The sequence below is a fragment of the Cornus florida genome, unplaced genomic scaffold, assembly GCF_030987335.1.
Source record: "Cornus florida cultivar Cherokee Brave unplaced genomic scaffold, ASM3098733v1 CherokeeBrave_3.0.0_Hap2_Chr04, whole genome shotgun sequence".
Classification (NCBI taxonomy): Eukaryota; Viridiplantae; Streptophyta; class Magnoliopsida; order Cornales; family Cornaceae; genus Cornus; species Cornus florida.
Window position 1 is genome coordinate 97,916,470 of NW_026775574.1, and position 19,410 is coordinate 97,935,879.

At 37.0% G+C, this 19,410-nt stretch overlaps 2 protein-coding genes across 5 annotated transcripts; both read left to right on the forward strand.

Moving 5' to 3' along the window:
• The first annotated feature begins 80 nt into the window (after window positions 1-80).
• On the forward strand, window positions 81-10,395 carry LOC132304124 (GATA transcription factor 26-like). Of its 2 annotated transcripts, none has more exons than XM_059801677.1 (8): window positions 81-609; window positions 3,146-3,514; window positions 5,148-5,580; window positions 6,454-6,526; window positions 6,999-7,102; window positions 7,364-7,550; window positions 7,652-7,769; window positions 9,828-10,395. In XM_059801677.1, the coding sequence occupies exons 1-8, from the start codon at window positions 570-572 to the stop codon at window positions 10,103-10,105; spliced, it is 1,602 nt and encodes a 533-aa protein (XP_059657660.1). In that variant the 5' UTR covers window positions 81-569; the 3' UTR covers window positions 10,106-10,395. The 2 variants fall into 2 exon arrangements, with proteins under 2 accessions (XP_059657660.1, XP_059657659.1); XM_059801676.1 differs by having other exon boundaries at window positions 83-609; window positions 9,816-10,395.
• Window positions 10,396-13,137: 2,742 nt separating this feature from the next.
• On the forward strand, window positions 13,138-19,360 carry LOC132304123 (uncharacterized). 3 transcript variants are annotated; one of them, XM_059801673.1, is made up of 3 exons: window positions 13,138-13,323; window positions 13,620-17,259; window positions 18,599-19,360. In XM_059801673.1, the coding sequence occupies exon 2, from the start codon at window positions 13,663-13,665 to the stop codon at window positions 17,200-17,202; it is 3,540 nt and encodes a 1,179-aa protein (XP_059657656.1). In that variant the 5' UTR covers window positions 13,138-13,323; window positions 13,620-13,662; the 3' UTR covers window positions 17,203-17,259; window positions 18,599-19,360. The 3 variants fall into 3 exon arrangements, with proteins under 3 accessions (XP_059657656.1, XP_059657657.1, XP_059657658.1); XM_059801674.1 differs by having other exon boundaries at window positions 18,632-19,360; XM_059801675.1 differs by having other exon boundaries at window positions 18,728-19,360.
• Window positions 19,361-19,410: the final 50 nt, after the last annotated feature.

Genomic DNA, 19,410 nt, shown 5'->3' on the forward strand with positions numbered 1-19,410 from the left:
TCTATCTTCAAGTCCATTTTAATATTTTTTGGGTTAAAAAATTGGTTATATATGCAATCAAAAGGAATTGGAAGATTACAAGATCATCAAAATAAAGCAATATAAAGTTGAAACATTTACTTCATACACATTACAATACAACCAGGGGTTGTACAAATACAACCCCCTTCACATTTCACCTCCCTTTCCCAAAACCCAACCATTGGTTAGATTCCTCTCCATGGTCTTCTCTTTTTCGCATTGGATTGTACAGATTCCCAGCTAAAAAAACCCATCTCAATCCCTTCACTTCTTCTGATTTTTGCTATTTACAGTGGTTTTCTGAGACTTTAAGATACATATTCTTCTGGGTCTTCTTGGGCTTTCTTTCTCTGTAGTCTCTGCAAAACTTATATGGGTTTCTTGTGTAAAAACCATTAAAGGATTGAAGAGAATAATCATAGTTTTCTAATTTTTCATTTTTATTTAACTTTTTGTTCAGAGTTGAGACAAAACTAGTTCATTTTGCTTTTCAATTTTCTTTGCAATTTTCTCCTTTGAAATTTAGGAAGGGAAAGAAATAGACAGAGATGGTCAAGGACGGACCTTGTTATCATTGTGGTGTTACAAGTGAGTTTTTGTTTCTTCATTTTTCATTAATTTTCAATTTTCAAGAAAAATTGTTCCTTTTCGGCTCTTTCTTTTTCTTTTTTTAATTATTTTTTATTTTTTATTTTTAAAATATCAGTGAAGGGTTGCATATGCTTAGATTGATTTGTTCATTCATAGAGGATAGTCCAAATGTGCTGATTTATTTCTGAATGGAATTGACTACCGAAATAACATGTGCTGTGATGTATATTAAGTGTGTTTTTGGGTATTATTTGAATCTTCGAATATCAATACTGATTTCAAGTTTGAGTCTGTTGATGAATTGGGTTTTTCGTCCATTCTCTTAAAAGTTATGGCACTATTCAGTATTGGGAATTTAGCTCGGAGACTTTGAGAAATGGGCAATTTTCAGAGTCTAATTTGTTTCACTTTGTTTATCCATTGTTCTTGAGGTGTTTCTACTAAAAATTAATCCTTCCACCAAGTCAAACCACACTTCCTTGTTGCTTCCTCCTTTTCGAATTATTATTCATTTTAAAAATATGGTTTTGCGGTACCATGTTCTACTTCCTTTGTGTGTCAAATATAGTTTGACCTGTGTTTCTTGCTGATTAAAGAACAGTCGGGCAACATTTACTTCCAAGCAATGAGTCTGCTATTTGTTCAAATTCATTTTTTCTCAATGTTTGTCAATGTAGAATGTCTGTTCTGATTCAATTTGTAATTGGTTGTCACCGATATTGTTCTGTGATAGCTTATAAGCCAGGAAGTACCTTTCAAACAAATGATATTGTGTTTGTTCTATTCTACTCTACCTAAATGAAAATCAATCATATTAAATCATATTTTCAATCTTTTCTGATAGATATGCGTTGTCTAGCAGCTTTTCCCTTCAACCTGTTCATTTATTTATGTCAAGGATTGCTTAACTTCTTAATAGGATCCAAAGTATAGTCCTGAACATACATGTCTTTGTGTTACTTTCTTCGGCCAACAGAAATTGATTTGGTATTCTAGTAACTTATTGGGTATTGCACTTGCTGGAAGTTCTCTCATTATAGTTTCTATTTTAAAAGAATTTGGTACATGTATCTTTAGTTTTTTGGTACTTTAGTGCCTCGTCTCAACTATGCAAAGTTTCATCCAACTATATGGGTTCATGCATGCAATTTATTTCTGCTGCAACTTTTAATCGGTTGCTAAATTCTTTTGAGTCTTTCTTTGCCTAAAGACTTACTAGAGTATTAGTCATGCAAGATGGGCAAAAATAGGCTTTTTTGAGTTACAGTATTGTTTTGTTCTAGTTTTTCTTCTGTAAGAGCTAAAAACTTAGAATGCCTAGGTTAGTAATATTAAATGGGTCGTGGAGTACATATTGTCATAGGAAGCACCCTAAGTCATTTTTGCGGCTTGGAAACTTTGGAGGACCAGTTTCAGATGATTTATTGAAAGTAGAGAGCTCCATTCATTGTCTAAGTATTAAAGAATCCCTGGTTCGGTGTCTTTTCAAATGAGGGTTGCAGTTTCAATTCTATGAACTATCAATGCCCTCGATTATCTATATTTATCTGGTTGTTGTGTTAAACTTCCATGCAAGAGCATCCATTACATTACATCATTAGTTGTTGCTAGCCTTAGGCATTAGTATATTGCATCCAAATGAAAAAACTTTCTAAATTCTCCTTATTGTAGATTAAGATACTTGTGGTCCTAAAAAATCCTTGCAAGTAAGAGTCCAGAACAATCAGTTTGTTTTCTTCTTGTATGCTACTGAACTTTTCTTTCTTCCCGTTGAGAGTCACTTACTTTGGTGGTGCTATATTATTTGTTTGCAGATTGTGTTAGATAAGCTCTCCCCTTTCCTCCTGAGCACAATGGAACCTCTATTCCTGGTCTTCTCTCATGTTTAAGCACACTTATGTGTATGGTCCTAATAGTTGCAACTTTTATGTCTAGGATTCATGACGGATTTTTTTAGCACTCAAAAGTAGAACCTGGAACTGCATTCTAATTTTAGAGGTATGACTATATCTCAAACAGTGGCTGTCAGTCGTTCTCGGTCTGTGCTGTCATGAGATACTGTTTTCTTCTTTTTATTTTATATCATAGAAAGAACAAAATGATATTCACATGCATTTCTTGCATCTTCCTTATTGCTTATAGGTTACAAGGCTACATGAAAGTACTGTTTAAATGGTCACTGCAATTTTGAAAATAATGCAGTTCAACAATCTCTTCATAAGAAACTCAAAACATTTCACAGAATCTTGTAAAGGAATGAGCACTGGTCACAGATTAATAGCTTTTTCATGGCAAGCATATGTTTTCTTAATGTTGTTACTTCTCTATCTTCTTAACTGCATTGTTCTCAATATATCAAGAACAAGTTTATCTTCTAAATATAGCAGTTGTTCTTGTCATGTTTACATGACCTTTTTGAAGATACAGATGAGCAGTTCCATTTCGTTCTATGTTTATCTATTTTATTATCTTTAACGATTCTTCTCTGCAATTGATTTATTTGTGTTAATATCTGACAATCATTTTGCTACAGGCACCCCTCTTTGGCGCAATGGGCCTCCTGATAAGCCAGTACTTTGTAATGCATGTGGATCCCGGTGGAGAACAAAAGGAACACTTGCAAACTATACCCCTCTGCATGCTAGGGCTGGACTTGATGAATTCGAGGCTTACAGGGTTGCAAGAGTGAAGAGCATATCCATTAAAAATAGAGAATCAAAGGTGCTTAAAAGAAAGCGAAATCATGGCAATGCTTTTGATGAAGGAATTGCCTCTGATCATAACCAGGGGTTTCGCAAGACTTTTGATGAAGATACAAGTAATAGATCAAGTTCAGGCTCTGCAATATCTAACTCTGAGAGCTGTGCACAGTTTGGTAGTGCAGACGCAAGTGATTTGACAGGTTGGTCAGTCACCATATCTGCATGATTTATGTCTACAATCTCAATACTACTTAATGTCAACGACCATTCTCTTCCCCCTTTAATTAAAACCTTAGAGCACTGATTTATCCATTGTTAGAATGATTCCTTTTTCCATTTTATTCTTTTAATTTTTTTTTTTAGTTAATAGAATGAAGATGTACGATGAGGATTTGCATAGCATAATGTTTTATGTAGCAAGAGAGGTAATATTCCACTTCAAATGTAAACTTGCCTGTTAAATATGGTTCAAGCCTTCAAGGGTTTCTAAGACACTCGCACCATTATTTAGCCTGTAGGACTAAAGAAGTTGTTACATGAATAGGAAAATTTAATAATTTTCCAAGATTTGGGTTGATACTTTCCAAACGTGGCTCAAGTGCTTGTTGACATCTTTAATTTTTTAATTTTAATTTTTTTTTTAACTTGTCAAAAAAAAAAAAAAATGTTTTTTTTTTCTTTAGTAACAAGTTCTACTGACATTTTTTTTTTTTTTTTCTTAGTTGGTACTCACACACACATACTTCTACCGAGGCTCGAACCCCTAACTTCCCTTTGAGAAGTAGGATCCTGGTACCACTAGGCCACTGGCCTGTTGGTAAGTTCTACTGACATTTATATTCATAGACAGACCCTTATACACAATGTATAGACGCTCTTTTGTTTTTACTGAAAAAACAGAGCAAACCACGATTTCATCTTCTAGTTCTCTAAGGGATAATCTGACATGGCAACTATTAAGAGAGTAGAACTGTGACCGCCTCTGTAGGCGGATGTGATGTGGGCTAGCACTGGCAGGCTATAGGGTGTCATGATCCCATATCGTTTGGGAAAGGTGAATTGCTATATGTAAGTTCTACACTCTTCTATGACACAATGAGTTTTAAAGCCGTGATGGTCGTGAACCTACCAGAACTCCGAGGTTAAGTGTGCTTAACCTGGAGTAGTACCAGGATGGGTGACCCCCTGGGAAGTTCTGGTCCGAGGGAGCCAAAAGCGGACAATTTTGTATTTAGGTAGGGTGAGAGTTGTTACAAATGGTATCAGAGCTGGAACCCAGTCGGAAGTGTGGCCAACGAGGACTTAGGGCCCCATGGGGGGTGATTGTGACGACCTCTGTGGGAAGGTGTGATGTGGGCGAGCACTGGCAGGCTATAAGGTGTTCATGATCCCACATCGCCTGGGAAAGGTGAAGTGCTATATGTAAGTTCTACACCTTTCTATGACACAACGCGTTTTAAAGTCATGATGTTAGTGAACCTACCAGAACTCTGAGGAGTACCAGGATGGGTGACCCCCGGGAAGTTTTTGGCCCGGGGGAGCAAAAAATGGACAGTATTGTGTCTAAGCAGGGTGAGGGTTGTTACAAGAACTTGGACGTGCCAAATAACACAACAACATGAAAATATTAGCTTTTATACGTATAGATAGCTAAATATACTTTTGATTAATATTCTCAGTTTTATGAGAGTAAGAGGCTGACCAAAACTAACACTAGATGAAGTAATTAGATTTAAAAAATTAATTATAAGCTTTTCAAAAGTTTCTTGCATTCATATGGCTGCTGCATATTGCTAACTCTTGCAAATGCTTTCTCCTTCATCATCCTTTTAGGCCCAGCTCAATCTGTCGTATGGGATACAACGGTACCTTCAAGGAAGAGGACCTGCGTCGGTCGTCCCAAGACATCTCCATTTGAGAAGCTTACTAAAGATTTATATACCATCTTACATGAAGAGAAGTCTTCATATTTCTCTGAATCTTCTGAAAATGATTTACTTTTTGAGAGTGATACACCAATGGTCTCTGTTGAGATAGGACATGGAAGTGTTCTTATCCGACATCCAAGCTCAATAGCTCGAGAAGATGAATCTGAAGTGAGCTCCCTTTCGGTCAATAACAAACCACTTCCTGCAAATGAGGCCTATTCACGTTTGACTATTCTTCCTGTAAATGTTGATAACAAGGGGGCCAATTTTCAACATACGGGGATTGAGGAGATCAAAAAGCCCACTAAACAAGGGATGCAACAGGAGAAAATGGAAAGGTATTTATTTCCTCTTATCAATTTGGAATACATATAACTGACAATCCACGAATATGAGATTTTTAAGACAGAAGACTTCAGTTCATCTGAGATGCAATATAACTATGAATAGAAACACTGGTCTTACCATGGTACAAAGTCCAGTAGACAGCTCACAAGGAAAAGATAGAATTGTCCATGTCTTATTGTCATGTACTTAGGCTGAAGAATCAGTTCTAATGAAAGTCCTGGGGCAAATAATACTTTAGCCATTCTGCTCTGCAGAACTTATACTTTACTGGGGATATAAAGCTAGATAAATAATCATATAAACTTCTGGCATTAAGTCAGAAGTGATACACGCACACCTGAGGGCTAAACCACACTAAAACAAGGGGGCCATGGCCTGTTTAGGAGTCCCATTAACAATAAGTTTTGTGAAAATATTAACATTTTCCCTCTGTGGCCCCCCCAAAGACTTAGAGAATCTCAATTTGTACTGTTTTAGCCTTGTCTTTGCTCAAATCTGATGGGGAAATAAATATGGCCATTGCTACAGTAGTCCTTGCTATACTCCAGTCATTTATATAATATATATTTATATAACTATACATACATACATATATATATATATTTACATACATATATATATATATATAACTCTAGGACATTTAGAAAAGGGATTGAAAAATCATGAGAGGGAGAGAGATGCCCGACACTCAACAGATTCCCTCTAAGTGAGTTAGGAACTCCCAAGTGCAGGGTTCTGGATCTGTCCTGGGCACACTCATCTGAAGTTACTTTGTTCCTATTTTAGAAGGAATATAAAAAATATTTTGCTTCTTTGTTTCAAATCTGCAGTCTCCATTTATTTATTTTGTTGTCAATTTGCAGGGGCAAAGCTCTGACAGAAAAGCTACAGATTTTGGGAAATATTAATTCACCTTTATGTTATATAGATCTCAAGGTAAGTTGCATATGGATGTTTTTTTTTCTTTTGATGGTATGCTATAAAGCCAACACTTGCGATCTTGATGTCCTCAGCTAACTATTGTGTTAGTAGCCTTATTGTTGAAGACATTTGTCAGGGCCATTTAAACAATGTTCTCCAGTTATGTAATTTTTTTTTTCATTATATTAGTGTTTCGTTTATCATATAGAATAGACGTATTCATATAGATGATGAATTTACCATCTCTTGTGAATTCTTAGTTCATTTAGAAAATTACAGTACAATGAGGTTCAACTTTTCTATTTCCTTCTGTAGAATGTTTTCTTAATCTCGACTCTTCAGAAATTCTGGCCAGATCTTTTGTTCTTTCTCCCATGGAGTGAATCTGATATCAAATTTGCATCTAAATCATCATGGTTGATCATTTTGGACAGTTTTCTTAATTATTGTTGATTACTATCATGATTGATGCCTATTTATGATGCAGGATGTTCTGAACTTTAACAAATTTTCCAGTTTTCTGACATATGAAGAACAGCAGCAATTACTGAAGTATCTACCTTCAGTTGATACTGCCAGATTTCCTGATAGGTCTGTATCTTTGTTTTTCTTATATTATTCTGATTTTTAGTGGCTTAGCACGGAGATAGTTTTAGTTGAAAGGTTAATTACTATGGAATTATATTGTTAAGATTTTATGACAAGTTATTCAAGGAAATCATTTCTCATGAGCTTCTTCAAAGATGTGACTTATTTTTCTTTGATTGTTATGCACAGAGTACTTAACATATTGTAATGGGATTTTAATGCATGGTGCGGCGCTGATGGTGATCTTTGTTGTTTTATTTACAGCCTTAAAAGCATGTTCAATTGCCCACAATTGGAGGAAAACCTGTTTTCCTTTCAGAAACTCCTTGCGGAAGGGGTTTTTGATCTCTCTTTTTCGGGAGGGAATACTGAGGAATATAGGGTCTTGAAGAGGCTTGCGCTATGCAATTTTTCTAAATCCAAATGGGTGGAACAGTATAATCTAGTCAAGGTTTGGACTGATTACCTATAAAATAGATGCCAAGTTTTAAAAAGTTGCTGTTTTTAAATGAATGCGCAACTGTGTTGATATGAAGTATTTTATTGTTGTAGGATGTAAAATATAAAACTAGTGTTGGTTCTTCAGACCCTGGAGGGCTTAATTCAATCTCATTAGGCGATTCTGTAATTTTGAAAAGATTCCGAGATAGCCAACATCAGAATAATCCAGGTTAGTGAATTTTTTCTCTTCTGTCAATAAACATATTTCAGAAAAATTCACTGTAGCTGAGGGTTGAACAATGACTGAATTTAAAAAAGGACAACACTTGCCTACTCACCGGTGAGTAGGAAGTTCATACTCACCACCGATGTGTCGCAAAAATAGAGTGACACATCTCCACCAATACAAAATAATAAAAATAAAAAAATTGAGAGGCTATTCGGGTTAAACCCAATAGCATCCGAATCAAATCCTAATATAATTCTCGTCTCTATCTTTCTCACCCTTCCAAAACCCTAACCTGTCTCTCTTTATCTTATCCTACTTGCCCAATTCTATTATGTCTTTCACTCTCGACTGCTTAACCTTCCGTCCAACACCTCAATTTTTCTCCATCACCATATAGCCCTATAGAAGAGCATAGAAAACATCAATTTGTGGCAACAAAAAACATTATATTAGGGGAATCAAACGGGTGAATTGGATTAGGATAGGAGAAGTAAATGTTGGTTAATGAAGAGAAGCCTCATCGAGAAGGAAACATTGATATGCAGTCTTCATCCCCATGCATATTAACTGCTATATCAAATTTCAGAACAAAGAACTTTCAGGATTTACAATAATTTAAGAAATTAAGAATCAAGAGACTTCTTGATCTTCCTTTTCCTCCTCTGCATCTACTTCTCTTCTTCTTCTTCCCGTTCTCCGGAGACACGAGAGGAGTTTCTCTCTTTAAAAATAAGAGAGAGAGAGAGAGAGAGAGGGAGAGGCGGATGAGATTAGGGAATCGTGAGAAAGAGGGAGAGGAGAGAGAATTAGGATTTGATTCGGATTCATTTGGGTTTAACCCGAATAACTATCAAATTATTTATTTTTTTATTATTTTAAATATGAGGACACTTGTCAGTTTAACATTGTGCCACATCGGTGGTGAGTATGAACTTCCTACTCACCGGTGAGTAGGCAAGTATTGTCTTTTAAAAAATTCTAATTAAAAAGGCCATTAAGCAGCATTTGTGTTCTATTGAGGCTGCTGAGAGGGTAGATTGGCTATGGAATTATTTGCAAAAAGTAGCTGCCTCGGACTCAAACCCTGCAGTCCCTCTTTGCAACTTATTATTTGGAATGAACCTAGGAATAATTCTAGTAGTTTCTGATTTAATAGAAGAAAATAGAACATGAAATGCCAACTAAAAGGAGCATACATGAGCTTAGGGGATTTTAATTATAACCACATTCCTCTTTCTTTTCCGTGGTGGTCCTACAGGGTATCAGTTAAGCATGTCAGGTACAGACTTCTGTTAGGTTTTAGCATCATCTGATATTCAAATCTTAAGACACATGGATGCAGCTGAATTATTTAAATGGTTACTTATCTCCTTCAAAACTGGAGTGAAATGAAGTTTTTCCCATGCATTCATGTCTCTAATGAGATAGGAATAATTTCTCCCTTCTTTGATTGATACACGTGCTTTGTTTGTCCAAAATCCAGCACATTTTGAGCCCATATGATGTTGTCTTTCTGGTACTGTGAGAAATATGAACCCAATTAAAGGGTAAAATCTATCTCCTTCCAACCTTGGTTACAACTTCCGTTTTAAGAATTGAATGGAAATTCATTGAACAACTTGGTGTCGTTTTTTTTTTTTTTTTCTTCCAAGCACGACTCACTCATCAATCAATCCCCCCCACCCCCCACAACAACACACACAACCCCCCTTCCTACCCATAGTGCACTATAAATTCCAAAAGTATATTCTCATGAGTAATCACTTATACAAGGGAAGTGGTATTTTAAGCATGTTAGAGCAGAAACCAATAAAAGGTTATTGTCATGGATTTACATCTAAAGTTGTAATGGAGTAATGAGGCTCAAAATTTAATCCCCGAACCTACATGAATTAGTTATAATATTGTGTCAAGTGAATGAAGAGGAAACTTTTTTACTTGCACGAGTTTCTTCTACTTTCACCTTGTTGAATAACTTGAATTTGAATCGTCTTTGCTGTCAACTTTTTTAATCATGCACATTCAAATAACTTTCAAGATATACAGTGCATCTTTCAGGAACAAAGATGACACTGAAGAGCTCCAAAAGGGCGATTATGAAGGGAATATATGAACACAATGAACTCGTGGATGATGACAGCTCATGCTTTAGTACAAAAAGCCTATTTGCTTTGCCTCCTGATAGTAGCTCCCTCATGCTGGACACTTTCCGTTGTATGGATGAAAGTTCTGATCAGGGTCTGTTACTGGATGTGCCATCCAGTAGCTCCTTTCCACAGGCCGAGCTCCTTTTTCCAACATCAAGTTTTTGTTCACGGGCAAGTGACAGAGAGTAGCTCAGAATACCCACATATTGCCCGTCCCTGACAATGTTTGTCAAGACACTATTTCAGTGATTGTGGCTATTTTTGTACCACCTCAGCCAAAATCTATCATAGGGCTCTGCTTATTCTGCATGCAGAGCATACAAAAACCTAAGTGAATGAGGTTTTGATGGTTGCATTTTCTCTTCTTGACCTATATTAAACTTAAAATGCAAGGAATGAGTGCAAGTGGGTGTTTTTGTACAGGTTGACAGAATATTGTAAATTTGTAATATGTACCTCAAAATGCAGAAGAGGTGGTATATTCAGGAGCTTTTGTATGCATCTTAGTTGCTTAAACTTTGAGACATTGGGTTTTCACAAATTTCACATAACATAAAAGCTATTAGTCCCTAGTGTCTTGTGAAGCATCATGTCTAAGAAGAAAGGAATAGCAATAGGTTCCTAAGGAAGCATTCAAAAACTAGTAGATTTGCCGGATGACGAATTTCTGTAAAGTCCAAGAAAATAAAAAATCCACTTCCAAGATTTCATCTATATTGAATCTGAATATTAGAATAGCTTATTTGATTCGGATTGTTTTGATGCTATGACCTCAAAAGGTGGAAAATTCTCCCTTGGTTCGATCACAGTTGAATGAAGAGTTGTTGAACATATTGAAGGGCATGCTAGAAATGTTGAATAATTCTAGGGAAGGAGAAAGTCAAGCCCAGTGCGATGACATTTAAAAAACGTGGACTTCCATCCCTAGTTCTCAGCAAATCCAAAAGTCAAGGTCAAAGAACAAAAGACAAATAAGAGGTGCACAAAACGGAAAAAGGGGACACTGCTAAGGTGTAAGAGGAATATGAAAATAGCAAAAGCTTCACATGAAGGTCAGAATATGGAGTTTTAGAAAATTGGTGAAGTTGAGGAGCAGAAGGAGGCTGAAGATTATGTAAGAGGGCAAGAGCTAAATTTAATTACACAATTTAATTTGGGTTATGCTTTGACATGATTCTGGATGATCCATCCTCTAAAATTCTCACCCACCCAAACGGCCTATCGTGACACCGGATCAAAGAATCAAGCGTGCTCTAATACCACAAAATTGGGTTTGCTATAAGAGCATTTTTAGCAGTCTGTTAAAACATTTTTTTATGTAAAATATACACTATCACGTATGATGTGTAATTTTTTTTTTGTCTCCAGCATTTTGTTAAGATACATTGTCACGTCATTAATGTGTAAAATTGTTGTACATTTTATACAACTTTTTTACACAGCCACTTTAGTATATTTTATTTCTCCTTCTTCTTTCTCATTCCATAAATTAATCAACTCATATATTAAGTAGGTTTGTAAAAATTATGTGGGATCTAGATATGACATTGATTGATTGTTATTGGGGGATATATTTTTACACAAAAAGTATAAAATAACCGCGGGAGCTAAAAATAAATAATTCAAATTTTTTGTGTAAATCTATTATGACATATCAGATTTACACAAAAAAAAATATACATAAAATGCTCTAATATCACTTATAATGGGTAGGATACTCGCCATTTTGACCTAAAAGTATAAGTTGGGTTGAACGCTTGTGATTTAGACTCAAAAGTTTAAGTTGTTGGATAGAGATGCCAATTGAGTGGTTTGGGGCAGGGAACGCCATCCCCATTCCCGTTTAAAATATCTATCCCTATCCCTGCCCCAAAACAGTTTATTAAACGGGGCAAGGCGAAACGGGGCGGGAGCTAGTTTTGTAAAGTATTTTCGTAATTGTAATACGAATCTAACGAAAGTAAAATAATAAAACAAAATTTTAACTATAATAATAATTCTTTTTCTCTTATGTGGATAAAAACAAAATTCAATTTCTTAATTAAAACTTTAAACTGAAATTATTGTTAGAACATCAAAATAATACATAAAAAGTCTCAAATAAGAATAATACAAAAGAATATTTAGTGATCAGAATGAAATAAGTTAGAATTTGTTTATTATACACCTAATATTATTGAATATAAAATAAAGTATAAGGACAAAATTATAATTTATCACTATAAACGGGACGGGATGAGAATGGAGAGAGGGCCTTTCCCTATCCCCGCCCCATAACCATGCGGATTTTCAATCCTACCCCCATCTCCGGTCTCCAAAATCATTTAATCACCCTCAGAACCATTCTAAACGGAATGGATATTTTGTTATCCTGGCCATTGGATAATAGTGTATGCCGGTCCTTATTCATTTAAGACTCTCTCTATACAAATTTAATGTGAGATAAGAATTTTCATAACCACCCCGCAAAATCCCGAAATTATCATAGGAGTATTGACTAAATTATCAGACATTCGGAAATCTTTGGTGGCTACCACATAGGCCGATGACAAGTCATGCACAGATGAGAACCTTCGTTTGGTGATCATGGATGGTGTTAGAAATAACCCCCACAAGCCAAAAAAATGAAAAATATTTTACATATAGGTAAGAAATAATAAGACCAACTTGGAAATATGGAGTTAAAAATAACTTTTAAAAAACAGTTAATATTAGAGAAATGTCACACACTAAAATAATTGTACAAATGATGATGTTAAACTTCTTGACGCTGAAAATTAAATAATTTATATTTTGTTTGATAAGAATGTAGAAACTTAAATAGAATGGAGAGGCCGAGGGAGGGATGTAAGAGAAATTCTAATTATTATTTCGTTTCTTATATCATCTCTATCATGAATGAGATATTTTTTAAAAAATTATTTTTAAGTTACACAGGTTTTCCAAGACATTTTTTGAAATTCCTATTATACTACTTGATCAATGAATTTGATTGGGCTTAGCGTGTGACTCAAAGGGTGCGTTTGTCTTACCATTTGAAAAAAAAAAAACCAACGCGTAACGTGTCAATTTCTCATCAACTTTCTCTGGAGCGACAAACACGAAATTGTCAGCCACGTGTCAGATATCAACCCTCCTCCTAACGTGTCAAATTTACATTTTACTTCGCGCCACGTGGTAGAACTGACAATACGTGGAACGCGGGGGTAAAATTGCCATAAACCCTAAAATAGAAAACTCTGTTTAGTTGTGAAACATTTTCGTCACACTGACGCTCTCATAGTTACACAGATGATGAACCAACGAATCGACCATATCAAACGTTAAAATTCTCGATCATACCACACTCTCTTCAGATGCCTAAATCACATCGATTCTTCTAAACAATTACAACAACTTGTTTTCAGGTACTATCGCGTTTCACTCTCTGTTTGTTACATTCAATACCCTAATTTGTTTATCCTTTTCTATAAATTCATTGCTTATTTCCATGCATTTAAAGTATAGATTTGTTTACCCTTTAACGCTTGTTATAATTCGTTCAATTCTGAACCCTAAATTTGATTTCTTTTTTATTGTTTTATTTTTTAGTTTTCTCATTACCATGCATTTGAAGTATAATTTTGTTTACCCTTTAACGTTTGCTATAATTGGTTCAAATCTGAATCCTAAATTTGATTTATTTTTGCCAAATATTCTTTAGTTTTCTCATCAACCGAACGGTGGGTCTTCTTTTGAGTTTGAGAATGGTGTCGTTGTCAAATGGTGGTTTACCTGATGGGAATCCGAACAAGCGGCCGATACCCGCCGGTGGTGGTTCATCTTCTGGTGTTGTTTTGCCCAAGTATAAGCCTAGGAGAGTTTCATGTGTTCGTGATTTTCCGCCAATGTGTGGACCGAATGCTCCTGGGATCAATTTGAGGCCTCGGGAGACGGGGGTGGCATTGGTTAGTGATGAGAAAATTTCTGTGGGCGGTGAAAGTAAGGTTGGTGTTGTAGAGACGTATTGTGATAAAACTGCTGAGGTTGGGGATAGGTCCGAGTCTCATGAATTAGTAAAAAGTCTGGTAAAGTTGGAAACGCTTGAATCGGTGGATGATTTGGTGGGGAAGGTGGTTTCTGCAGATGGGATGGTTCATGGGGATGATAAATTGTCGCCAAAGGTGGACTCTTTAAGAACTGGATTGGAGAAAGACTCAGAAGATCCATCAGAAGTGTCGAAAGAGTCGCATGAGGTGCAGGTTCAAATTAAGGTGGAAAATGTAGGTGCACTGGAAAACGAACCTGCATTGGAAATTGGTGCTCCAGCTGATGGGGTTGTCCCAGTGGGTAGTGCAAAATTGCGGTCTGCACCGAAGTGGTCAGAGGCTGCTGTCCTGAAAGCTAAATATCGCCCAAGAAGAGTTTCAGCTACCCGTGACTTTCCTGCATTTTGTGGAATAAATGCTCCGGCACCAACTGAGGAAGAGCGCAGTAGGATTCTCTCTGCGAACAGGAGTTTGGGTGCAGAGAAGACTGGTGTTGAAGATGGGCCATCGAGTGAGACAGCGAGAACTGCTGTAGAAGATGGACCACCAGTGGAAACAATGAGGACTAGTCTTGAAGAAGCGGAAAGGAATGTTCAGGACAGAAATGCCCAGAAGAAGGAATTGAAAGGAATTGCATCTGAACACAGGAACAAGTCCGAGACAGTAAATAGGCCATCAAGAGAGACAGTGAGGACTGCTGTGGAAGACGGGCCGCCGATAGAAACAATGAGGGCTAGTCTGGAAGAAGGGGAGAGGAATGTCCAGGACAGAAATGCCCAGAAGAAGGAATTGAAAGGAATTGATCCAAGGAACAAGTCCCAGACAGTAAATAGGCCATCAAGAGAGGCAGTGAGGACTGCTGTGGAAGACAGGCCACCAGCAGAAACAATGGGGTCTAGTCTGGAAGAAGCGGAAAGGAATGTCCAGAACAGAAATGCCCAGAAGAAGGAATTGAAAGGAATTGTGTCTGAACCAAGGAACGAGTCCCAGACAGTAAATGAAGAGAGTAAAGCTGATGTCAGAGGATCAACTGGAAAAGGGGGTCTGGAGATGGTTGTTTACTCGCATGATAGAAGTCTTAAGAGAATGCCTTTGGGTGATCCTGTTGGTTTGGGATATGATGCGGACAGGGTAATTGTGCAATGTCTGATGGCTGCACCAAATTGTCCATGGAGGCAGGGGAGAGGGGCTTCAAAAATTAGTTCAGCTGAAGGTGTGAGTGAAAGCAAGGAAAAGAAACATGATTTCACCCCACGAGAGAAGTCTAAACGTGTTTCCAGGACAAAAAATCACAAAGCAGATTATTCGGGAGAAAAATCTATGGAGGAGGAATCATTATCTGCTGGAAAGATGGATTTTGAAGGAATAGAGAGTGAAAGCAAGGAAAAGAAACATGATTTCACCCCACGAGAGAAGTCTAAAGGTGTTTCCAGGAAAAAAAATCACAAAGCAGATTATTTGGGAGAAAAATCTATGAAGGAGGAATCAGTATCTGCTGGAAAGACGGCTTTTGAAGGAATAGATGTACCAATAGATGAGGATGAGGAGGATTCTGTTGCTCATGACGAGGAGCTGCATAAAAGCTCTCCTGCAGGTAAGAGACTACATACTTTTGATGTGAGCTTGCCTCCTTTTGGTCCCAATAGTTCAAGTTATGGTGATGCTCGTAACAAAGTCAGGGAAACGCTACGTCTGTTCCAAGCCATTTGTAGAAAGCTCTTGCAAGGAGAAGAAGCAAAGTTGAGGCAAGGAGGATATACAAAGTTGAGGCAAGGAGGAGATACAAAGTCGAAGCAGAAAGGACCTACAAGGATTGATCTTGAGGCAGCAAAGATTGTCAGAGACAAGGGAAAAGAAGTTAACACAGGCAAACAAATTTTGGGACCAGTCCCGGGAGTTGAAGTAGGTGATGAATTTCAGTACAGGGTGGAACTTGCTCTTATTGGCGTTCATCGCCTGTACCAGGCTGGTATAGATTACATAAAACAGGGTAAAGATATTATTGCGACTAGTATTGTTGCTTCAGGGGGTTACGCTGATGACCTTGACAATGCTGATGTTTTAATATACTCTGGTCAAGGAGGAAATCCAAGTGGCCCAGATAAGAAGGCTGAAGACCAGAAGCTTGAAAGAGGAAACTTGGCTTTAAAGAATAGTATTTCATCACAGAATCCTGTACGAGTGATCCGTGGATTCAAAGAGACAAAGGCCTCTAACTCTGATGCAAGAGCTAAGATAGTTGCAACATACACTTATGATGGCCTGTACACCGTACAGAGGTACTGGCAGGAACCTGGACAGCATGGTAAACTGGTTTTTAAGTTTGTGTTACATAGAAATCCAGGCCAACCAGAGCTTGCTTGGAAAGAAGTGAAAAAGTCTAAAAAGTTTAAAATACGGGAAGGTCTTTGTGTTGATGATATATCAGAAGGGAAAGAGCTCTTTCCTATTTGTGCTGTGAACCCAATTGACAATGAGAAACCCCCGCCATTCAATTACATAGAACAGATGATTTATCCTGTTTGGTACCGGCCTATTCCACCTAAAGGTTGTGACTGTATTGATGGGTGCTCAGATTCTAAGAAATGTTCATGTGTAGTCAAGAATGGGGGAGAGATTCCGTACAATCATAATGGCGCTATCGTGGAAGTGAAGCCCCTTGTTTATGAGTGTGGTCCTTCTTGCAAATGCCCTCCTTCTTGCTATAATAGAGTTAGCCAGAACGGTATCAAAATTCAGCTTGAGATCTTCAAAACATTGTCAAGGGGCTGGGGTGTTAGATCCCTAACTTCTATTTCATCTGGAAGTTTTATATGCGAGTATGTAGGAGAGCTTCTTGAAGACAAAGAAGCTGAACAGAGAACTGGTAATGATGAGTATCTGTTTGATATCGGGCAAAACTACAGTGACTGTTCTCTTGGTGATGGACTTCGTACTCTCAAGCCTGATGCACAGTCAGGTTCTAGTGTGGTTATGGAGGAGGGTGGCTACACCATTGATGCAGCACAATATGGAAATATTGGGAGGTTCATCAATCATAGTTGTTCCCCTAACCTTTATGCTCAGAATGTCATTTATGATCATGATGACACGAGAATGCCCCACATAATGTTCTTTGCAGCAGAGAATATTCCTCCCTTACAGGAGCTGACTTATCATTATAATTATTCAATAGATCAGGTTCATGATTCCAATGGAAATATCAAGATAAAGAGGTGCTATTGTGGTTCAACGGAGTGTACTGGAAGGATGTATTGAGGCATACTGTGGAAAAAGTTTCAATACTCAAAAAAGCAGGGATACCTTGTTTTCACTGTAAGTTCTCTTTGGATTCTTGGCACCGTTCCAGCTTTATTTTCTTCTGTATTGCTTGATATGTCGTAGTGAATATATGCCAGCATGGCCTGTCCAGTTTCGTTAAAGGCCTGCCTAGGCTCCAGGCTTATACAGGCGCAACACTTGCGCCTGTTGTGTACCAAGGTGTGCCTTTGGCAACATTTGCGCCTTTAATATGGAAAATGAATATTTTATAATAGTAATTTAATTTTTCAATTGTGTGCCTCGCTTCACTCAGGCGCACCCCCTCACATTGCGTCTAGGCTCCAAAGGACTTCTAGCGCTTTACTGCACCTTGGGCCTTTGATATCACTGATCCTGTCTTGCCTTTATGGAAACACACATCCATTGCAGCACCCACAGTCACATATATCATCAACAAGGATACATTTTTTCTTGTCTCCTAACACAATAAAGCACATATGAACAAAGGTAAGGAATGTTTGCGACTTTTAAAAATAAGGGAGATATTCATAGTTGTAGATTTATCATGGTGTCAAATTAATGGCATGTAGAAAAATTTCAGGCTGGTAAAGCCCTCTCTCTCAAACTCAATGACTCTCAAACTCAACATTTGTGTGCCAAATCCATTGATAATTTGTCCATACAATTCATATTGTTCCTTTTTTTTTATTCCTCTAATTTCATAGGCTTTGTAGTCTCCTTTGTTTAGTACTTTACGACAGACTTGTTCTTACTGAAATTGAAGATTTTATGTCGGACCATTGACAAATATCATGTAGTGACTGGTGAGACATGATCTTTTTAATTTTACAGTTTGTATCTACTATCTAGTATTCTAATGTTTTATCATGTTTAGTGATGAATAAATTACAGATTTTTCATGTTATTTATTTACAGTATTTGTTTATATTTGGTGAGCTAATGTACTCCAAAATTATTTGGGTGGGGTTGTTGAAGCTTTATGTTCCCTAAATGTTTATGTTTTTTTTCTTCAAAAACTTGTGTGTGTTTTAAGCTTGTTCATGTACTCCTTAAGAATTCCTTGAGCTGTACAACTCTATTTTTTGAGATTGTACAATTCCCAATCCATTTTATAATTTGATTCTGAAGATCCTCTTTTGTTCCCAACCAGAATTCTAATTAACAACCCTGGACGAAACTAGCCTTGTTCTTAAAAAATAATAAAAATTTAAAAGAATCCCAACTTATGGAATTCTTTGCACAAAGTGGATGCCTTTACTAATCACAGTTTGTTTATATCCGAAATAACAGAATCTGACATGCCTTGCTTCTGTGGTGGTTGTGCTTCATATAATGTTAAGTTATAGTGTGGCATTATTTGATTGATGTGCAGGAATTTTGCCCCTAACTTCTTAACTTTGATCAGCCTTTGGTTCTTGTTTGGACGACTATGCTATAATTTATGGAAGCAAAAAAAAGAAGTTGAAAAACCGGTTTAAGAGAAGTATTTTTACTGGGACAGATTCTGAGGAAGTGGTAGATTGGACGGCTACTGCAGAGCACTGTTCTGATGTTGATCATTTGCAGCACAAAGTAACATTTGGTTGTAAGTTCTACCTTAGAAGAGTTTAGCTTTTACGAACGAGGTGGACAACTGCCGTCCTGTCGTGGTCAGATAACCACATTTTTTAATTTATTAAAAAATGAACTATCTATTGTACATGTCACTTGATCAGTGATTTGGGATAGAAATCTCAAAATACTTCGTAATTTGGCAAATCCTTTGAACTCTATTAGAGCTGTTGGAATTTTTGACCCCGCTGTTCTTGTAAATTCTGTTTTTTTGGTTTTCCCTTCAAAAAAAAAAAGTAGAAAACCTGAAACAAAGGAATTTCTGTGCTGGCCTTCCCTTCTTTTTTTTTTTTTTTTGGTTCTCTCCTCTCCTGCCAGTGAATGATCTAGCAGTGTTGAGAATTTGTGCGTATGAATCTCTTTGGCATAATGCACAGCTGGTTATTTGTAAGTGTTTTTGCATTGCAATCTTTATGTCCTTTAGCAGCAAGGAAATGTTCTTTGTGTGTGTGTCTGCGCGTGCGCGCGCGGAACTGTTAGTTTATTCAATGGGAGAATGGGATATTATATCTTTTTGCATTCATTTCACAGGATGGATAGCTTGCATTTGGACATTGTTTTACATTCTTCAGA

Coding starts and splice junctions, on each gene's coding strand:
- LOC132304124 (XM_059801676.1), top strand. CDS start 570: ATGGTCAAGGACGGACCTTGTTATCATTGTGGTGTTACAA. Junction 5,581..6,453: donor CAACAGGAGAAAATGGAAAG/GTATTTATTTCC, acceptor GTCAATTTGCAG/GGGCAAAGCTCTGACAGAAA. Junction 7,103..7,363: donor ACTGCCAGATTTCCTGATAG/GTCTGTATCTTT, acceptor TTTTATTTACAG/CCTTAAAAGCATGTTCAATT.
- LOC132304123 (XM_059801673.1), top strand. CDS start 13,663: ATGGTGTCGTTGTCAAATGGTGGTTTACCTGATGGGAATCCGAACAAG.